Source organism: Alligator mississippiensis, chromosome 2 (genome assembly GCF_030867095.1).
Source record: "Alligator mississippiensis isolate rAllMis1 chromosome 2, rAllMis1, whole genome shotgun sequence".
Classification (NCBI taxonomy): Eukaryota; Metazoa; Chordata; order Crocodylia; family Alligatoridae; genus Alligator; species Alligator mississippiensis.
Genome location: NC_081825.1, coordinates 233,680,957 through 233,700,261, shown reverse-complemented (window position 1 = coordinate 233,700,261; position 19,305 = coordinate 233,680,957). Strand labels below are relative to the sequence as shown.

General features: G+C 45.4%; 1 protein-coding gene across 1 annotated transcript in view; it reads left to right on the top strand.

Moving 5' to 3' along the window:
• The first annotated feature begins 459 nt into the window (after positions 1-459).
• LOC102560248 (deubiquitinase DESI2) overlaps positions 460-19,305 on the top strand; it is a 101,978-nt gene continuing 83,132 nt past the window's right edge. Inside the window, exon 1 of the mRNA XM_019476852.2 lies at positions 460-586. Within this exon, the coding sequence (XP_019332397.1) occupies positions 548-586 (39 nt within the window). The 5' untranslated portion in view covers positions 460-547. The remainder of the gene's footprint in view (positions 587-19,305) is intronic.

The following is a 19,305-nucleotide window of genomic DNA, read 5'->3' as shown; positions in this document are numbered from 1 at the left end:
CGCGGAAGCCGGGCCGAGCGCCGCCCGTGGCCGAGGCCGCTGAGGCGGCGTCGAGAGGAAAGGGGCCGGGGCCGGGGCCGGGGCGGGGAGGGAGGCGGGCGCGGCGGCGGCGGAGGCGGCGGGCGGGCTTTCCCGCCATGGCCCTGGCGCCCGGCGCCGGCCGCGCTCGCTCGGGCCCCCTAGGGGGGCCGCTGCCCCGCGCCCCCGCAGCCCCGATGAGGCTCCCCGCAGCAGCCCCGCCGCGGCGCCGGGCCGCCCCCTGAGGCTGCGGGGCTGCTCGGGCTCCGCCGCCGCCAGCACCCGGGACAGCTCCCGCGGCGGCGGCGGCGGCGGCGGCGGCACCGCTGCCAGCCCCGCATGCCCCGCCGCGCCCCGCGCGCCGCCAGCCCCATGAGCCGCGGGGCGAGGAGCGAGCCGGGCTGAGCGGGCGGCCCGGAGCCGGCGGGGTCGCGGCGGCTGCGGCTGCGGGCAAGCAGCGCGCCGCCGCCAGGGAGCTGAGGGCTCCGGGCCCCGCGCCCGCTCCGCGCCCGCCCCGCGGCCCGCCACCATGGCCAGCGAGCCCGTGATTCTCAACGTGTACGACATGGTGAGTAGAAACAATGCGGGCAGCGGGCGGCTGGGCTGAGCTGGGCTGGGCTGGGCTGGGCTGGGGCCGAGCTCCGGGGGTGTTTGCAGCACGGCGCCCCGGTGCAGGGCAGCGCGGGGGCCGAGCTCCGCTTGGGAATTGCCCGGGACCCAGCTAGGGAGCGAGAGGCCACGGCCTCCTGCCTCCCTACAGCTAGGTGCCCTTGACTTTCCAGGCTATGGGGCAGGGGGCTGAAGGGAGGAGGGAAGCCCCAGGTGGGGAAGAGAAAGCAGATGTAACAGCTCCAGGATGGGGTTTTGTCACCCTCGTCTGCTGGGAGTGTTGAAGCTGAGGTGGGGGGTTAGGAACAAAGCTGGCGGGACTGGCTGCCTGGGAAGACTAGCTGCTTTTCCTCTTAGGGGGAGCCCTAATTAGTGGAGCAATACAGGGCTTGAGTGGATGCAGCCACTGGGTGCTGGAAGAAGTGTTCTGCGCTTGGGGATCCTGCTGCCAAATAGTCCTCCAAAGTTCACAGCGTATGTAACGGTTCTCCCCTACCAGCCTCCTGGGGCGGGGAAGGGGATTATTTGCATTAAACCCGATAAAGCAAGCAGAACACTCCAGTAAAAGCTGTGACACAAGCGAAAGACTGAAGAGGGCTTTGAAGGAACTGTTTTATTTCCGGGCCACCAAGCCCACATGAGAGCAGTACAGACAGCCCGGCTTGAAGGAATCAGCATTGGGTAGCACAGAGCCGGGTGACACTTAGCTGGTAATCTGTGTCTCCTGATTTGCCTTTTATAAGCCGAGGATCAAAACATTTCTCAGGCCCACAGACATTTTTAACCAACTTTACTGTGGCAAATATAACTTTATTAGGCCCAACAGCTGACTTGGCTATAAATAACTAATCTGGTATTTTAAGAATGTGTGGAGTGCCAATTAATTTAAATGTCATTCTGTGGTAATTAACATTAACTGTCCATGGGAAGTCCATGGAATATAAAGCCTTCATGTGCCAAATGAGTTATGATAAAGTGGCTCATGAGAAACACTAAATATATTAATAATGGGACAGTATAAAGGCCAGCCTTTCATATACAGTAAAGATTAAGTGATTCCCTGTCAGGTGGGAACCTTTTCAGTGCTCTTGAAGATACAACGAGTGAAGCCTATTGAAACTGTAACACCTATATGAAGGGACACCCTGGACTGTTGTGATGTATGCAGTACACAGCCTTTTCTGAAAGTGTTATCTGCAACACTGACCACACAGGCACAAATTCATTCCTTCCCGAGTGCAGTCTTCACTAATTTATAGTCACTTGGTTGGCAGCTCAGAACAGTGGCTTGCCTGTGAGAACATAGGATGTGTACAGAATGTCCTGGAGAATGTCACATCAACACCACTTCCATTTATTTATTTGCATTGTTATTAAGGGAACCCCTGGAGAAGTGTGTTAGCTTGTCACACATGCAGGTCAAATCCTACTCTCTATCCTTCAGAAGGGCATGGGCAGCTGTTTAAGCATTCCCATGGTACTGAAATACTGGAATGCCTCAGACCTGAACTTGAGGAATCACTTCCCAAGCTGAGGGAAATCCAGTTTCCATGACCTAGTCAGTGTATGATTTTTCTTCTAGATGATCGATAAACATGACAGCCACTGACACTTGTGTTTTTGTTGTTGTGGTGGGGACCCTTGTCCACAAGGAGCTGCACTACAGCCATCAGCTGAATCAAGATTGACCACATTTTGGTGTTTAGCAGCCAGTGAAAGTGTTTATATGTACTTATATGCCAGTCCCTTGTGTTACCCCTTAAATTAATGATGCTGTAGATAGATACCATTCTGTCTTCATATTGCATCTGTTTTCCTTACCGTTGAGTCACCTACAGTTCCCTGTTTACATTACAATTATTAGGGCTACAGGCTTTTGACTGGTGCTATGATTTTGATGCCATAGAGTTTGGAATATAGTCATATCTGTACTTTACTACCTGGAGTGGGAAATTATAGGGAGGGGGTAGAGAAACAATTGCACTTACATAAATAACTGTTATAAAAGTAGCCTTAATGAAAGAAAAAGACAGTTGGGGATACCAATTAACTGGAATTTAAAGCTCTTCTTTTCTGATGTGGAACATGACCCTGGTATGGTATCAGGGAGCACTTTAAGTACTGGAAAGCTTAGCCTTAGGGTATAAGTTCAATTAAGGACCCTCTGTGCAGATATGAAATATCCACTCTGTGTAGTCTTGTGTATTCAAAGATTATAGCCATTTATCTTTTACCCGTTAGATATGTGGTAAGCCTCTTCAGAGAGAAATGCTTGTATTTAATGAACTGTTTTGCACAAACAGCTGCTGTAGGTAGCCATGATCACAAGAATTACTCTCTCCACCATAAAATAATTGTGCAGAAATCCATCAGTATTGCCAAGCACTTAACTTACTATATCATTAAAAGCAATTCCATCTACCCACAACACAAACAGTGATTATAATGCATTTTGTCTGTTGTTCATGGGCATACGCAAAAAAGGAGAGAGAGAGAATTTTCCTGGTCAGACAGGATATTTCTAAAATGGAATAGATAGGTAACTCAATTTGGAGTTAAGAACAAGAATCAAAGAACAAGAATCCAGCCCTTGGCTGAAGGAGTGGATGGTGGGGCTCAGAACTTCTTACCTGAGGGTGTCTAGATTTCATAGGCATTCAGGCTGGAAGGGACCCCAGAGGATCATCGAGTCCAGCCCCCTGCCCCAGGGGCAGGAAGTCAGCAGGGATCATAGGTCCCTGTCTATAGGATCCCAGTCTAATTTTGACTGAGTGCTGGTTTGGAGTTCCTGTGTGTGGAAGGAGGCAGGCATGATATGAGTTGGCCTGTGGAAGGTCTGATAGGTTTGCTTTGGGATGAGCAACAAAATCAGCATAGTGTCAATGAATATCAACAGACTTAATTGAACGTGAGACTGGTTGTAAACATATTAAAATGTTTAAATCTCTAACAGAATAAATGAAGTGACATACCAAAGCAATTCAGTAACAAGCCATCAGTTTTGCACAGATTGGGGTCAGCAGTCTGTTTTGTAATGTTTTCACTCAGTTACTGTCACATGGCACCTGTAGGTTGCTAACTTAAACAGTTCTTTATGCGTATCATTGGTCTCTTGCTTTGATCATCTTTAAATCTGTCATGATTCTCCACTGCCTTGCACCACATACAGCAAAATGTGCCATTCTCATCTGGTGGCATTTAACATCCACATTGTGTTTGTGTAAATGACTACCTGAAGTGCATATCAGTGGAGAATCAAGTCCAATATTTACAGTATATAAATAGCTACGTTACTAGATCTTCTTGTTCAATGACAGCATGGACTGAGTTGCCTACTGATGTCATTCAAGTTGCTTCTAATTCTAAAAAGAGTAAATGAGAAGCAAAATCTGTTCCAGTGTATTTCAGACATACCTGATCTTACATTCTTCTTATGATTGTTCCCTTCAAAATGCTAGTCAGCATGTAATTATTTCATTTCAGAGAGCTGGTGACTTCTCCATGGTTTCCAGCTGTCCTTTAATCAATAATTTTTTGTAATCTAAGTGTCTGACGGCCAGCACTTGGCAACAAGGGGCTGTCATTGTAAATTTATGCACATGCCTCTCCTGTTTAGCTGCCTTTAGAATGACAGTGTCTTTATCATGGTTCTTATATCACATGCCTCACTCTGCAATTTTGGGAACACATGAATAGCAACGTGAATGTAGAAATCTTTTCTTCTCCATTGCAGTGATCAGGGCCTGAGATTTTTGTGCATGTGGTATTATTGTGGGAAGCTTAAGTTGAAGCAGCAGTTGCACGCTAGTCTAAAGGTACTGAGTTTTGTGGTCAGGCATGTTTTATCTAAACATGAATTCCAGGTGCACAACAGAGTTGCCAAGAAAGCTCCGTCTCCTGTGCAATAGTCATACACTTGAGTCTTCCACTTCTTGTGCAACAAAGCTGTTTTGAAACATTGCATTTGTGTACAGTAAGGCATTTTTTCAGGATGGGCCAAACCTCAACTTTGACCAGATAGTCAATGGAAAAGCAGGGAAGCAAGCAGAGCACTAAGGTGATGTGCCCATAATGGTCTTTAGCAGTGGTTCCCCAACTCTGACAGATTGCAGACTACCAATTTAAAACAGGACAACCTTAAGTATCACCAGCAAATTTTTCAGTTCAACCTTTAGTACCAGTAGCAAATTTTTGCCATTGGTGGTATACATGCCACAGATTGGGAGCCACTGGTCTATGGTGTTGAGCAGATGAGCTACTAAATTTTGAACTACCTGCATCTTCTTAAGGCTCATGGTTTTATAGGCAAGTTTAAAATGTAAAGACCTTCATTATTTTAAATCCATCATTCATGACAGGCAAGTGGCTAGTACTATAATAATCAGCAACCATGGCTAAGTCTGGACCTGATGGGATGGGTACAATTTTTTCTGGCCTACTATAGGTTAAAAAAATTAAAACTATCCGCATTGCATTTCCCTTCCCTTCCCTTCCCTTCCCTTCCCTTCCCTTCCCTTCCCCCCCCCCCCCCCCAACTTTGGCTACTATGTTATAGTGTGGCAGTTCTTTTAAGGAGAATAAGACCTAGTCACACCTGTGGCTGATCAACCAGATGATGATAAAAGCCTGCTGGGTGTTTACTTGGGCAGAGCTGTAAAGAGGTTCTTTAGCTGGGAGTTTCTGGGGGGTGTAGGGGAAGTAGGGTAGGATTTTGGGGGGGGGGGGGGCAAGTGGCTTGTCAAGGGGAAATCTGTGGAGAGTAGATAGATTGTGAAGAAAGTCCCAAGTTAGGAAGACAGGATGGCTGATGGGCTGTCCTAGTTCAATGGGAATAATTAAATCAGAGCCTTGAGAAAGGAGCTGAACTGGATTTTGGGTGCATTTTTGCTGTCTTTGTGATGGAAGAGACATGCTAGCACTCTACTCTCATTAAAGGGTCTGTCTGGATACTAAGACTGTCTGCTGCTTTAATTATGTACCTATGGATACTTCCAGTGAGGGATGATATTCCACAAGTGGCATGTTCTTTGGAGTCCTTCTCTCTTTTTGGGGGGGTGAGGTGGAGGACTGTTCTTATCAGCACTCCAGTCCAGCCAGCTTTTTGTGTGTGTGTAAAATGGCTATTTTCAAATAAGCTCTTGAATAGCTGAGAGATGCTGCTGCTGTGTTTGTGAAGGTTATGTAGAACTGGTGTCATTTGTCTATTTGTGGCTGCTTAACCTGTATTGTTCTGCAGTGTTCCCTACTAGCTTTCCTTGCATGTCAACAGGGGAGGACAGAACTTGAATATTTTCTCTAGAACAGGGTGAGGGCTTGAGTACAGGACTAAGTGCCTGTCATGCCTCTCTAGCTACAGTTTGGTGGGAAAGAGGAACAAGCTTCATCCTTGAAGGGAAGATGACAATCCCCGTAATCAGAATCTTATACATTGTTGGTCTGCAAGCCAGGAAGGTCTGGATCACATTTGTAGAGCTGTCTCAATTTTTTTCCCCTGCATTCCTTATAGGACAACCTATAGTTGGGAAGTGGGATGAATCTGGAGAAATACAGTATTGCCAGGCTGTGCTTGGTGTAGTTCTCTCTCTTCCAAGAGTTTGTCTTGAATGCAAAGTCTCTTCTGTATCTGTACACGAAACAACATTCTTTAGCTCTAGGACTCTGTGCTGCAAAAACCTATCAAAGTCAGTAGGGCAACTCGGGATCTCCAACAGGTTGGTGGTACATCTATCCAAAGAACTGCTGGTGTAGGTCACTCTTTTGTTTTCCCAGATTATTAGTCCTTTTTTTGGTGACCAAACTGCTTGTTCCCAAATTATCACCCTGCTCTTGTAAGAGGGCCCTGATGTAGCAGCTTCTATGAAGGAGGTGATGAGGTGTTCTTTATTCTACTTCAGAGTTATGGCACAAGCATTTAAGGCATTCTTATTTGGGAACTGAGTTTCCTTCCTTCCTGTTTCTCTGGTCCCAAGAAAACCTTGGAGATCTTTGGGGTCAGTTGGGAGGGAGGGAGGGAGGAGATACCATGCTGTTAAGGAATCACTAGCACTGCTTAATGAGTGATTGTTGAGAACCCTTAGTTAATCTATTCCATACCCTCATAGTAGAAATCATGTGATTGCCCCCCCTGGGCTTCCAGGGCAGGCTTTACTGCTTCTTTTTGGAAGACTAAGTGGAGAATTCTGTTGTCAGGCTCTTATTTAATTCTTGACTCCCTATTTATTTGAAATACTCTATTATTGTCTTTAAAATGTGCCAGATATGAAGCTCTAAACAAAAACGTAGATCTGCAGCTGCAACTACCTATAGAGTTGTGGCCAGTCTTCTGGGGTGCTTTCACATGTCTGATAGTCTTGCATGAGGGAAAACCAGCTTTTGCTTTTTTGTGAGCAACTGAATGCGCTGTCTGTTCTGGTGAAAATGTGGCATAACATGGAAGGTGCAGTGTCTTTCAAATGAGCACTGAAACCCCCTCTCCTGGTTTCTTCAGCAAATTGGGGTTAGATTGTGTAGGAGTCAAGGTTTTCACTGAAGAAGTTAAAACTCTTAACTCATGCTGCTGAAGATGTAGTAATGTGACTAGTTCAACTGAAGACTGTAAGATTGACAATTAGGCCTGCTGCTCTATTCTATGTTTGTTCTGAGTAACACACAAAATGCCAAATACAAACTCCAGCCATTTAAAGAGAAATTCTCTGGCAAAATCATACAGTAAAGCGTAGAATATTCTTTTAATTAACCAAGACTATAGCTGAGATCTGGTTAGTGTCCAGGCTGTGAAGAGCAGTACAACTAGGTAGGAAAACTGGGCTCTACTACTGCTTTCTCCTCTTCCAGGCCCTGCCTGCTAATGTGGGATGAGGGAACAGGAACAGTAACTTTAACTGGGATAATTAAGCTAGTATTGGGAAGGGTGCTATCTATTATACATGAGTTTCCCTTGTGGGAGAGGAGGATAAAGGGGAGTGGAGTGCCAGAGCAGAACATAAGCTGGTGTCCCAGTACACTGCATTGGCCCATTTCAAGCTTTGGATTAAAATGATGGCATGGCACTAGATAGCCTTCTTCCTTTCTATCGTTTTGAGAGAGGAAATCAATTGGGAAATGTAAAGATAACAGCAGTTAAGATACTGAACCACAGCTGAGTCTATCAGTTCAAGTAGAATGAAGCAAAAGAATGCTGGGCATTTGAGAGAAACCAATTAGAAGGCTAAAAGAATAAGTGGTGTGGTCTGGATTAATGAGTTAAATAGTAAAATATGTCCATTTGTGCATAATAAATGGGATTTTGTTGTCTTAGCAACTGCCTGGAAATGTGCCAACCTTCAGTGAAACAGCCCACCTTGATGCCATTAGGATGGGCTACCTGTCTATGGTGCATCTTGTTGCCTATATTTTTCCAGCACTGTCCTCCTTCAACTAACTGTCCTACACTTGTGCACTAAACATTTTCCATGCTGACCATATATCAACCAGCCAGCTTGACTGGACATGCAGGGTTTGTCAACTCTATTGAAGAACTATATCAGGGAGTGCTACAGCCAAGTATTTGGTCAGCTCTATGTGCACTGTGCTGTAAGACTGATATGGCATAGCCTCCTTAACAGGCACTAGGTGGGTATGTCAAAGTGTGGAGAGAATGAAAGGCATGGGCCTAGTAGTCTTCAGTGAAGCACCTGCTTAGCATGGTGTTTTTGTAGATTAGGTCCTTTTACCACTTTACGTTGATTGAACAATAGGAAACTGGATCAAAGTAGTGATCTGAGGGGACTCCTAAGTCTCACCTTGCTGCCTAAAGCTTCCTCATTCACATAAGATCTGTAGTGTGGAATAACTTGCCTATTCCAGGAACAGGTCTGTCCTGCATTCCAAATCCAAATACTGGTGTTTATAAAAGCTATAAATTCTACTGTAGCTACCTTAAGACACACACAAAAGAAAAGCCTAAACATTTATCTGGAGCTGAACTTCATCAGCTAATTAAGACAGCAGGGCTCCATAAATCAATGCCCTTTTATCAGGTGGAGATCTCTGGCATCTCCACAACAGGCAGAAGAGAACTTGGATCAGACCTCTTAGTTCGGGGCATTTTGGCTTTGTCATGGCATAGACAGTGGCTTGAAGGGGAAACCTTGGTTTGATCTTGGCCCAAACATGAATTAGAAATGAATGAGCAGTGCAGGAAAGAAGCTTGAGTCTTGTGGAATTTAACTGCATTCTCAGACCATGGAAAGATGGTTTTGAGCAAGTCTGGAACAACTGTAGATTTCAGTTTGAACTACATACAACCCAGTGGTTTCTACTGAAGTCTACTTTGGGCTTAAGCTTATCCAAAAAGTTCGTATCTCAAAGCAAAATCATCTTGGTGTTTAACACTTCTGGCAGCACTATTATTTGGATTCTGGCTTACATGGCTGTCAAGGTTCTGTCGTGGAAACACACGCAGCATACTTTTGGGTCAGGTCAGCAGAAGCTTTTATTCAAAAGAAACTACAGCTGTAGGGGGGATTCCAAAGTGACATGGATTTCCCAAGCACTTGGAAGGGGTCCCCCCCCAAGAGCAAAATCAGGAGGCTTATATACTTTTTAACAGTCGCTTATAACTCACGTGATCATATAGTGAAATTAGCATGAAAAGCGGCTATAATATTATTTCATTATTTCTTTGCTGTAATCAGGATGGGAACTAATGGGGGAGGCGAGGTTAGTTCACAAACCTCCTTGCACCTGGAAATTAACTTTGCATATACTTTTTTTTTTTGCTACCTTCAAGGCCGCGGTGAGCGAAGCAGTTGCAGAAGAGTTACAAAGAACAAACACTTGCCCTTATCTGTTCTACTGTATAGAGCCAGCAATTCTCCACAAAGCGGTTATGTCATCTTATAACTAAAATAATCAAAGTTTAAGGCATATATTTTTTCTGATTCCACAGTTCCTAATGTCATTCAAAAAAAAATCTTTAAGTCTTTCCTAAAAATTTTAGTGAAACTGACGCTGATGAAAACTGATAAGTTGACAGTGTTGGAGACTGACCCCTCTTTATCCACCAGACACCTCATGAGCTGTGGCAGTATACATATTGCCTGTTTTTTGCTTCAGCCCTGGCCTGAGAGAAATTCATTTATGAATGAGAGAGGAGTTCAGTTTCTGTGGCTCCTTCAGTCCTTCGCTTCTGTGCTGACCTTGCCTATAGGGGACAAGTTGTACAAACAGTGGTATTTTAGTGATATGGATACCTGTCTGCTAGGACCTGAAACAAAGCCATGAGCCCCAGAAGAACAACTGGATCAACTTATTACAGGGTGATAAATGTGTTATATCCAAGGGTTCTTGGAAAACTGCTTTTGGTCAGTGGTGTTGTGGCCTGAACTTAAACTGGGGTCCTAGAGGTGAAAGCTTCTCTCCTATTAACAAAGTCCTTAATCATGAAGTTTTCCCTTATATGGTTATTTTCAGTTCCTATTGCTTCTCTCGAATATTGGGATGATTTAAGTGGCTGAATTGTGAGAGAACATTGGAAGATGGGGTTGAAAGGGGAGGTTGGTTACTAAGATCTCTTTCTGTCCAGGGGGAACCAAAGCAGTTTCTAGTTTTGACACCTTTGCATTAGTGAATTAACCTACATTGCTCAGGAATAAAAAAACAGCAGTATCCTATGTAAACTCTGTGCCTTCTTGAGACTGATAAACCTATAGCAAGGTGAAACCAGATGCCTTCCCTTTCTGCCTTTTTCAGGGCTTAACAAAACAAAGCATATAGATCAATGACATATTTTCTTGTTATAGCTAGAAGTGTATGACTGTGGACATCATGGGCTGTCTCTTAAGACTGGAAAACTCATCAACTGCCAGCTGTAATTTAGGGTTCACTGCTAGAAAAACAAAGGTGTCTGGGGAAAGCAGTGATAATGTGTTATCCTTTCTGTGCTTACCTTTCTGTGTCTGCTAAATTTCCATTTTTATGTATAGAGGTGCTACACACGCTGAAAGGCTTTCAGTCTATCTGGTAACTGGCCTGGCTAGCCAGGTCAAAGTACAGGTCATTTGCCAGTCACAAGTGAAATATTTGCCACTGAGAAGGCCTGAGCTGATCTGCACAGGGAAAAAGTCTGTTTGCTGTGACGTGCCTCAGTTATACAGCTTTTTGGCCTTTGGCCCTGGGCCTGCTGCTGTTTTCCTGCAGTCATACTAAAGGCTCCCCTGGGAAATGTTGTTCCTTTCACCACTTTCTTTTTCTTTTTTTTCCCCCCAAGCCTTCTGTGAGCAGTTTTTATATTGGATATGGATGTTCTGAGAGGGGGGAAAAGCATTCATTATAGTCCTAATTGCAGCTATAGGCTTTCCCATGTGTGAATGGTTGGCGAGAACTGCTCTTGAAATGTTGTGCCATTGGTCAGCAGAGAGACTTCCCTGGATTTGCAACTAAAGGGAAATCCATTGTTGTGTACTGCCTGACTTGACTTTCCTGGGAAATAGCCTGCATCTTTTTTTGTTTGTTTGTTCTTTAGGATTACTTCCAATTCTTGGATGGAGAAATTGTATGCATTTGTTCCACCCATGAGGTGATGCTGTGAGGGATTGCATAAACAGCTGTCTATTCTTGGCATTTAAATAAAATCCCTTGTGTAGTACTGGAAAAGGTTACAACCGTACATGTCTCAAGCTGACTATTCTTCACCCACCCCCCACCTAGCCCCAGACTCTCAATAGTACTTTGAAGTGTTCCCTTCCCCCCTGCTAGCCATTCATGTAATCTGCTGTTCTGTTGTCTGCAAAAATGTAAGGTGAAGATTTATTAGCCAAGACACCAAGATGGCTAGTCTTCTATCTGGCAGCCACTTGAGAGGCAAAACACAACTACTTCAACTTACCTAGCTGAGTATCTGTCCTTCTGATGCACTAGCTTATACACATACACAATGTAGAGGTGAAAATGGTTAGGAACTGACTGGAACAGGAAAAAAGTCACCTATGTGGTTTTGATGAAAACCTAGAGAAATACAAAAAGGTTATGGATATAACTTTAGGTTTAATAATCCTGAATACCTTTGGTACCATAGGAAAAGAAAGCAAGTTTTCTTAATTATTTCAGTAGACTGTCCCTCATAATAGGGAACTGGGACTACTATTATAATAGGGAACTGGGACTGTGACATGGGGGTAGAGAGTTTGTGTGTTTGTGTTTTCTTCCCAGTTGATTCTTGCTGAGGCTCTTGCTAACACAAGTCACAATGACCAGTGTTTTTTCTTTGCTCTGTGTCAAATTTTGGCTCTTCTTCCATTGGGTAGAGTGTTGCTAGTGGGGACAGAAAACACTTGTCTATTGTGGGCTAACAGAACTAGACTCTCAGAGGAGCAGGCAAACAGTTCTGAGTAGCAGCTCTTTAAAACATGTGGCAGTGCAAGTGATCAGGATCAGGGCTGGATCTTCCCTGCTCTACCAAATTGGACTGGTCATGTGTCCTTGCTGGCTGGCTTTGTGGTGTTACAGCCAAAGCTAATGATTTTCTGGACTTTGTTAATGGTAGTACTGTACCTGCACCTGAGTGCACTACAAGATAAAAGGGTAGAGGAGATGCTCTTTTTTACCTTTTTCTTTAGTCCCCACCATAGTAACATCAATCTAAGCCTCCTACTTTTCTTACTTACAAAGATACATTTTAGAGAGGTACAAAAGCGGGGTAGAGAGGCCAAAGCCATATTATTATTTTTTTTAAAGCCCACTGAAATGAACTACCAGGACCGTGGATTCAAAGAAAGCTATATAACAAAATACATCAACCCCCTGCTATGTACATGTCTGTAAGTAAAGTTCAGAATATGGCACAGTAGTGAACAGCTCTACAGGTTTACTTGGTAATTTCTTTCAATGTGAAATTGCACTTGCATTGCTGTTCCTCCTGTACCTTTTGGTGTAGTTGAAGTTGGTGTCAGATCAAACAAATCTAAGGAGATGAATATTCTTGAGGTTAATGTAAAAAAAGGTATCATAGTCTATACTCATCAGCCACTTCAAAACTGCACTTGAACTTTAATTCTCTCTCTCATGCATATCAGAACTTGAAGAGTACTTCCAACTGTCTTTATTACTCGTCATGAGGTCTCGGAGGTGTCTCATTAAAACTGATTTTAAAGCCTATTAAACACATGAACATGGCTGCCAATGATGCATCTCTGTTAAGTGGCACAAATTGTAGGCACTATGAGGGCAATTTAAATATCCAAAGAGGGGGAGATGGTGTACTTTCATTTATGCATGGTGACAAAGAACCGTAAACCAGCTCACTCCCTGCTAGGAAGAGACCAGTGCTGTAACCTTGGAGCCTTTATATAGCTACAGCACATATTGTTTCAAGACAGAACAATCTGTTCTTGGGGTCACAACCTCTCCAGCCAGATAGTAATCATCACAACATTCCTTTAAATATCAAGTGTTATTACTGCCATAATGTACATGGTGTTCAACCAGTCTAATTGGCTGAGTAGTAGGACATTCACTTGGATAACAAAAACTAGCGTTTTAATGGGATGTTGAAAAAGGTGCCCGACCAACATGCTGAGGTGTTTCCAATTTGGGTATTTAGCTCCTAGAATGGAATCCCGTAGCATCTGATGAAGTAAACTGTGGTTCATGAAAACTTATGCATTACTGATTCTGTTAGTCTACAAGGTGCACCTCTACCCTGCCTTCTGCCATTTATTACACTGTTTAACACCTTGCAGAGTGGCCAGGCATGGAGAAGCCAGAGCACATGTTTCTCTCCTCCTACCTGCTTATCTCCTGCGCTTATCTCTTTATGCTTCAAGGCACCTTTCAGTTGAGAATCAGTACCCTAGATGCACCAAGTGTCCAGTTACCTGTATGCTCCCCCTTGTTTCTTATTGTGCATAAAGAAATCCTGATAAATGGATGCTTATTTTAATGAGTGAGAAAATAGCAGAGCCGTAGTGATTGGCATAGTCATAAATGATCTTTCTCACATTTCCTCTCCAATCAAGCTGCTGTCATAATTAGAGATCATCCTTCATTTGTGTATAATGATAGATTGAGAAATGCCCTTTTTTCCTTCCTGCCACTGTTTCAAATATAAAATTGTTTAGTGACTGTTGTGGAAAAGTATTAGTGTTTACCATCTGCATGGGAATCAAAGGCTGTAGATAGCACCTTGCTTCAGTTCACATTGCACCACCAATGAAACATACTCCTGGACCTTAACCTCCAATTAAACCTCTAGCTCCAGTAATACACAGGGCTGCTGGGGAGCCAGAGACTCCTGAGTTTTAAATCTGGCTTCAACTGTGCCTGTCCCTTCTTTGACAAATCACTAAATCTCCCTATCTATAGAAATAGGCCCTATATTTTTTTCCTCTCATAGGAGGAACAGTTGAAGGTTAGAATTGCTTACGTGAGTGCTGGCTATATAAACAACATATGTACCCTTACATAAATTCATGTAATTCTTTTATGGATCAGAAATAACTGCTTGCCATGTAAGGCAGTAGTTCCTTTTTCCCCTCTCATACCTATTGTCCCTGAAGGCTCTATGAGGTATGCTTGTTTTCCAGCGTGCACCACTATTTCTGGTTGAGTGATAGAAGGAAGTATTCTTAATCAAACCTACTTCTAGGACCCAGTCCTGCTCCTGCTCAATTTAATGAGAGCATAATTGGGTTCACAAATGCTACTTTGACTCTGAGACGGAAGCAAGCCCTCTGATTAGAAGTGGCTGCTCATTCTTTCAACTGGAGCAAATTCCCTTCCCCCTATTAGCTATCCTATGTATGAGACTGGGGACAGAAAGGCAGATATGCCTTCTTACTGAAGTGCTGTGTGGGATTCTATTTCCTGCTGGCATTACTGCTTTCATTTCTTTCCCTAGAGCTTCCTTGAAAGAGTTTTCTCCTATTAATATGTTCAAGTAAGAAGTGTGGGGTGGTATGTGTAAGCGTGTGGCGTTGTTTTGTTTTGTTTTGTTTTGTTTTTGATGGGGGAGAGAGGGAGGCAGCCCGTCCACTTTGCTCCTTGCTTTTACTGGCCTTTTGACCACATATGACAGATGAAGTATTTAGCTGCAGCCTCTCTTTCTTTCATTAGCAAACAGGCTCCCTGGGGGAAAACTGTTGGCTTTGTGACAGCTGAAATTTGATTTGAGAGGCAGCTTTTTACTTTGCCATATAGTAAAGTGGTGAGGGTAAGGGAAGTGATTGGAAAAAGGAAATGTTATTCAACTCTGCATATTTCATTTAATTTTAGAAGCAAAGTCAAAGAAAGTATAATCCTCTGTATGCAGATGTCATGCATGTATGTGTTGCATGCACATGCACAATCATAGAGTACATGGTTTTATTTAAGTGGCAAAAATTTTGAAACAATGCAGGCATGATACTTTCTACATAAGGCTGGATGGTTGAAGAATGCAATATGTAATGTAGCCTGCTTCTCTACAGGGTAAAGTAGGCCAGGCTGACCTCTGTGCTGCTGCAAAGCTGTACTGTTATTGGTATCTGAGTTAGCTCATTTAAAATTAGCTTGGGTATCTCTTTACTACACTGCAGTCAGACAAGTGATGTGTGGTGTAGGCATTCCCACAGAGTTCTTTGATAAGCCCTCTCAACAAATGTTAAAAATTTTGAAGTGCTTGGAAACTATCATCTTCACAACACCCTCTTCCTGAGTGTTGGTGCCTACAAGAATTCTTTGTAAGATGTGGGCAGGGTTTACTCTTCCTAAAATGTGGCCAGTGGAGATGCTGCCAATTGGTGTCAGCCTTTTTGAGATTGACCCGGTGTCTAGTAGAGCAGTCCTCTAGGAAATAGAAGACCGGGACTTTAGGCTCTTCACCATCTGAGGGGATTGCAACGTGTATCTCCCATGTCCCAGAGTTGAAGCATGCTCTGTTTTTTAAAAAAAATACTAGGGGGCTCTAGGTTTTGAATCCCAAGTGTCTTGTTTGTAGGTCTGACTTTTGTCACTAGCTCCTGAGAAGAGCAGGAGTTCAGACCTACCTCTATGATTAGTGTGTCCTATTTGCTCTCTCTAGGTAGTTCCCTATCCAGGATGTAAGTTGGTTTTTTTTTCAAATTTCCTTTCTGCTTAGCTCTCCCCATGCTCTTTATAGGCATCTAGGCCTGGGTTTTGGGTTCTGAGATAGGGGGTAGGCTCTTAGTACAGGTTTCCCTCACCAACAACGGTTTTGCCAAACACAGTTTTGAGTATCCACACTTCAGAGAAAGGGGTGGGGGTAGTACAGTCTGATAATACCCCCCACAGCCTCCCTGGCCCTGCTCATGCCACTCATTCTTCCAGCCCCCACAGCCTTGCTGGTGCCCCTTACTTCCCCAGCCCTGCTGGTTTTGCCAACCACAGGGAACTTTCAGGAACCTAATCCCTGTGGTTAGCGAGGGAAACCTGTATTCAGATGCTTATGTCCTTTATTGCATCTTGTCCTAAGTAACTTATCCAAGGTCACAGAGGAAATCTTTGAACCAGGAATGGATCCATATCTCCTAATCTCCAGTTTGCTACTTTCTCCACCAAGCCATTGCTTCTTAGTGTGAACCTTAAGTACATTCAAACTTACTTGATAAGATGTTTTGGGGGACTGTAAAAACCCTGGGCTTGGTGGCAATAAGGAGAACTCCTGATGACTCCCAGAAAAGCTATGGCAGCCCCACAAGGAGAAGCATAACAGATAGTGGGAAGCAGGAGCGCAGAGCCACGGAAAAATGTGAGCTGGCATACTGCCTTGTTTAATATTATTTTTTGTGGTTATAGCCTGTGGACTTACTGTTTGTAGTTGACTGATAGACTGGTGGTTTGTGATCGAGGCTGTAGGGGAGGAGGAGGCCTCATTAGTGCCTTGGGGCGCAGTCATAAAAGACCAAAGGGCCCAGTGCAATAGTGGGTGCAGCTGTACAGGGCCAGTAGCCCAGAGCTGGCTGCAGGACTTTGAAGTCAGGTCCCAGTGGGTGGATCTTGGCTAGTAGCCTGAGCTATAAGAAAGGGCCGAGCCTGAGGAGGCAGAAGACCCAACAACTTGGCATCCAGGGGCACAGGGTGAAAGTGGGCCAGAAGGCCTGGTGCCATAGCAAGAGCAAAAGGAGGGCCACAGACCCAGAGAGTATTAAGGAGATAAGGCTAAACCTTACCTAGTGGGTTTAGATTGTTAGGCCTAGCTAGAGAAAGGCGGGGGAGTAAAGCCTGTGGTGGCTGAAAACCCCAACATAGAAGTACAATAGGCAGTCTCCCGCTTGTAAGAACATCTAAACAATCTTTACATCAAGACATGGCAGGAGAATAAGGGCGGGATACAAGACAAAAGACAGACGTGAAGTATGACGGGCTAGCTGACAGTGACCTAGCCCAGAGGTTTTGAAAGGGCAAAAGATGATTGGAGGACTTGGGATTTCCTTTCCTCACCAATCTGGTAATGATTTGGCCCAGGGGTTTTGAAAGGGCAAAAGATGATTGGAGGACTTGGGATTTCCTTTCCTCACCAATCTGGTAATGATTTGGCCCAGGGGTTTTGAAGGGGTAAAAGATGATTGGAGGACTTGGGATTCCCTTTCCTCACCAATCAGGCCCCAGAGACTCACCCCTCATGTCCCCTGATTGACCCCTTGGGTCACCTAGAGGGGGATAAAAGGGCCAGCACGGCTGACTCAGGGAAGAGAGCAGCAAGGGACCACGAGGAAGGAGCTTCAAAGAGCTGGCAAGAGCTGAGCCAGCGGGGCGGAAGCAGTTGCCTCAGAAGAGCCTGAAGGAGCAGGACCTGCAGGCAGCAGTTGGACCCTCAGCAGCACGGCGTATGGCCGGCAGGAGGGGCTTCCTGCTGGGTTCCAGGATTCCAGGCAGCTTGACGTGAGGCCGGGGCTCCAGGAATGTCAAGACCCCTAGCAGGTTAGAGTAGTACCAACACTGGTGGCTGTGTGGCAGCATTTCTGCCCACTATGTGGGAGATCTGAGTTCAAGTTCCAGCTTTGATGACTTGGGGTGAGTGAGCTAGCAAGGTAGAGTTCCTCTTGCAGTGGAGAGGGGCCATTGTGTTTTCTCCCCTTCCAGGTACCTAGGCCCTATATTTCTTTGTCCTTTGACATTTTGTATTTTGTGCCTTTTAATATTTCCCCAACCAGTATTGTTTGCTCTGCTGTTTGTGTTTTATATTTTGCTAACCCTGTCTTTTGTCAATGACAGTGTCTAACCTTTGTTGAATCCTGCCCCCTTGGGGCATTGTAGTGTCCACTATATCCTCTGATTATGCCTGTTATGTTCCCAGTATTGTTCCCTCATTAAAAGGTATATGGTTAAGTCCCCAGTGGTGGTCTGGCTCTGCTCTATAGGGGGAGGAGAGTCCCTACACCTCCCACAGTGCTTGTGCACCTGCTTTGATCCCTTGAATTGGAGAGGGGGTACCTTTTGGAGTACTGCCCGGGTTACATTTTGGGGGCTCGTCCAGGATCCCCATGTAGCGGGTGCCAGGATATTATTCAAGCGCTGTGTACCCCTAGAGAGAGAGAGAGAGAGCCACCAGGAGACATGTCCAATGCCGACCAGTCTGCCGTACCCTCCAGGAGTGATGGGATGGTGCAGGGGGGAGTAGGGCAACCTGCTGGTACTGAAGCTACCCTGGAATGGGTTAGGGTTTTCCAGCAGATTCTGCGGGAGGTGACCTGTGCCTCCAGTGACCAGGCGGCCTATAAGAGACTCTGGAGTTTCTCGGGAACCCTTCCAGTCCCTGCAGGGGAGGAAGGATTCGATTCTTGCCTCTCTCATATTCAAGAGACTTTACTGACTTGTCAAATACCTGATAAGGATAAGCAACACCATCTGCTGGAGGTCCTGAGGGAGCCTGCCTTTGGGGTTGTGAGGACTGCCAAACTCCAGAACCCTGCTATCACCACCCAGCAATGCGTGCAGGTCCTTCAGGATGCTTTTGGCCAACCCACAGGGAGTGGGGGTGCGTACTACAAATTGCTGGGAACTTTCCAGAGCAAGGGTGAGACTCTTTCAGCTTAGAACTGGTGTTACAATGCCTGGTGACCCAGGGAGCGCTTAGTGTCACCGACGCTGATCAGATACAGATCCGGCAAATTCGTACTGGGGCACGGTATAGCTCGGACTTACTCCAGAACCTCAATTTAGTGGAGAGCAGGAGCAGCCCACCTGACTTCAGTCACCTCCTCCGAGAGATTCGTGAAGAGGAAGAGATATCCAGACTCAGAGAGACTATGTGTGTCCCAGAGGATATTTCCCCCCAGAGAGGACCCATGGGTTGGGTGCTAATGGTGGATCCCCATGAGGACACCTTTTTGGGAGTGGAGGAGGAGCCTGTGACTCCAGCACTAGCAGCTGCTGTGGCCAGAGCCCTCCCCAGGGGTCAGCCCTTGCCCCGTCCTCGTGCCTTGGGAGGGCCTCGGCCCCATACCCACTCTAGGGCCCCAGGGTTCTGCTATAGATATGGGGAGCTGGGGCACATGGCTTGGGAGTGCACCCAGCCTGAGAACCCTGGTTTGGTATTTGAAAGGTTAAAAGGACGGTGGGCAGCGGGAAATGGGGAAGGGGCAGAGCAATGGAGTTGGCTCTGCTCCGGACCCAGACGGACTCCCACACATTACCCTCAGTAAATTCACTGCCAAAGGGGCTAGTGTGACCCCGTGCAGAGGTCCCCATGACTGTGAATGT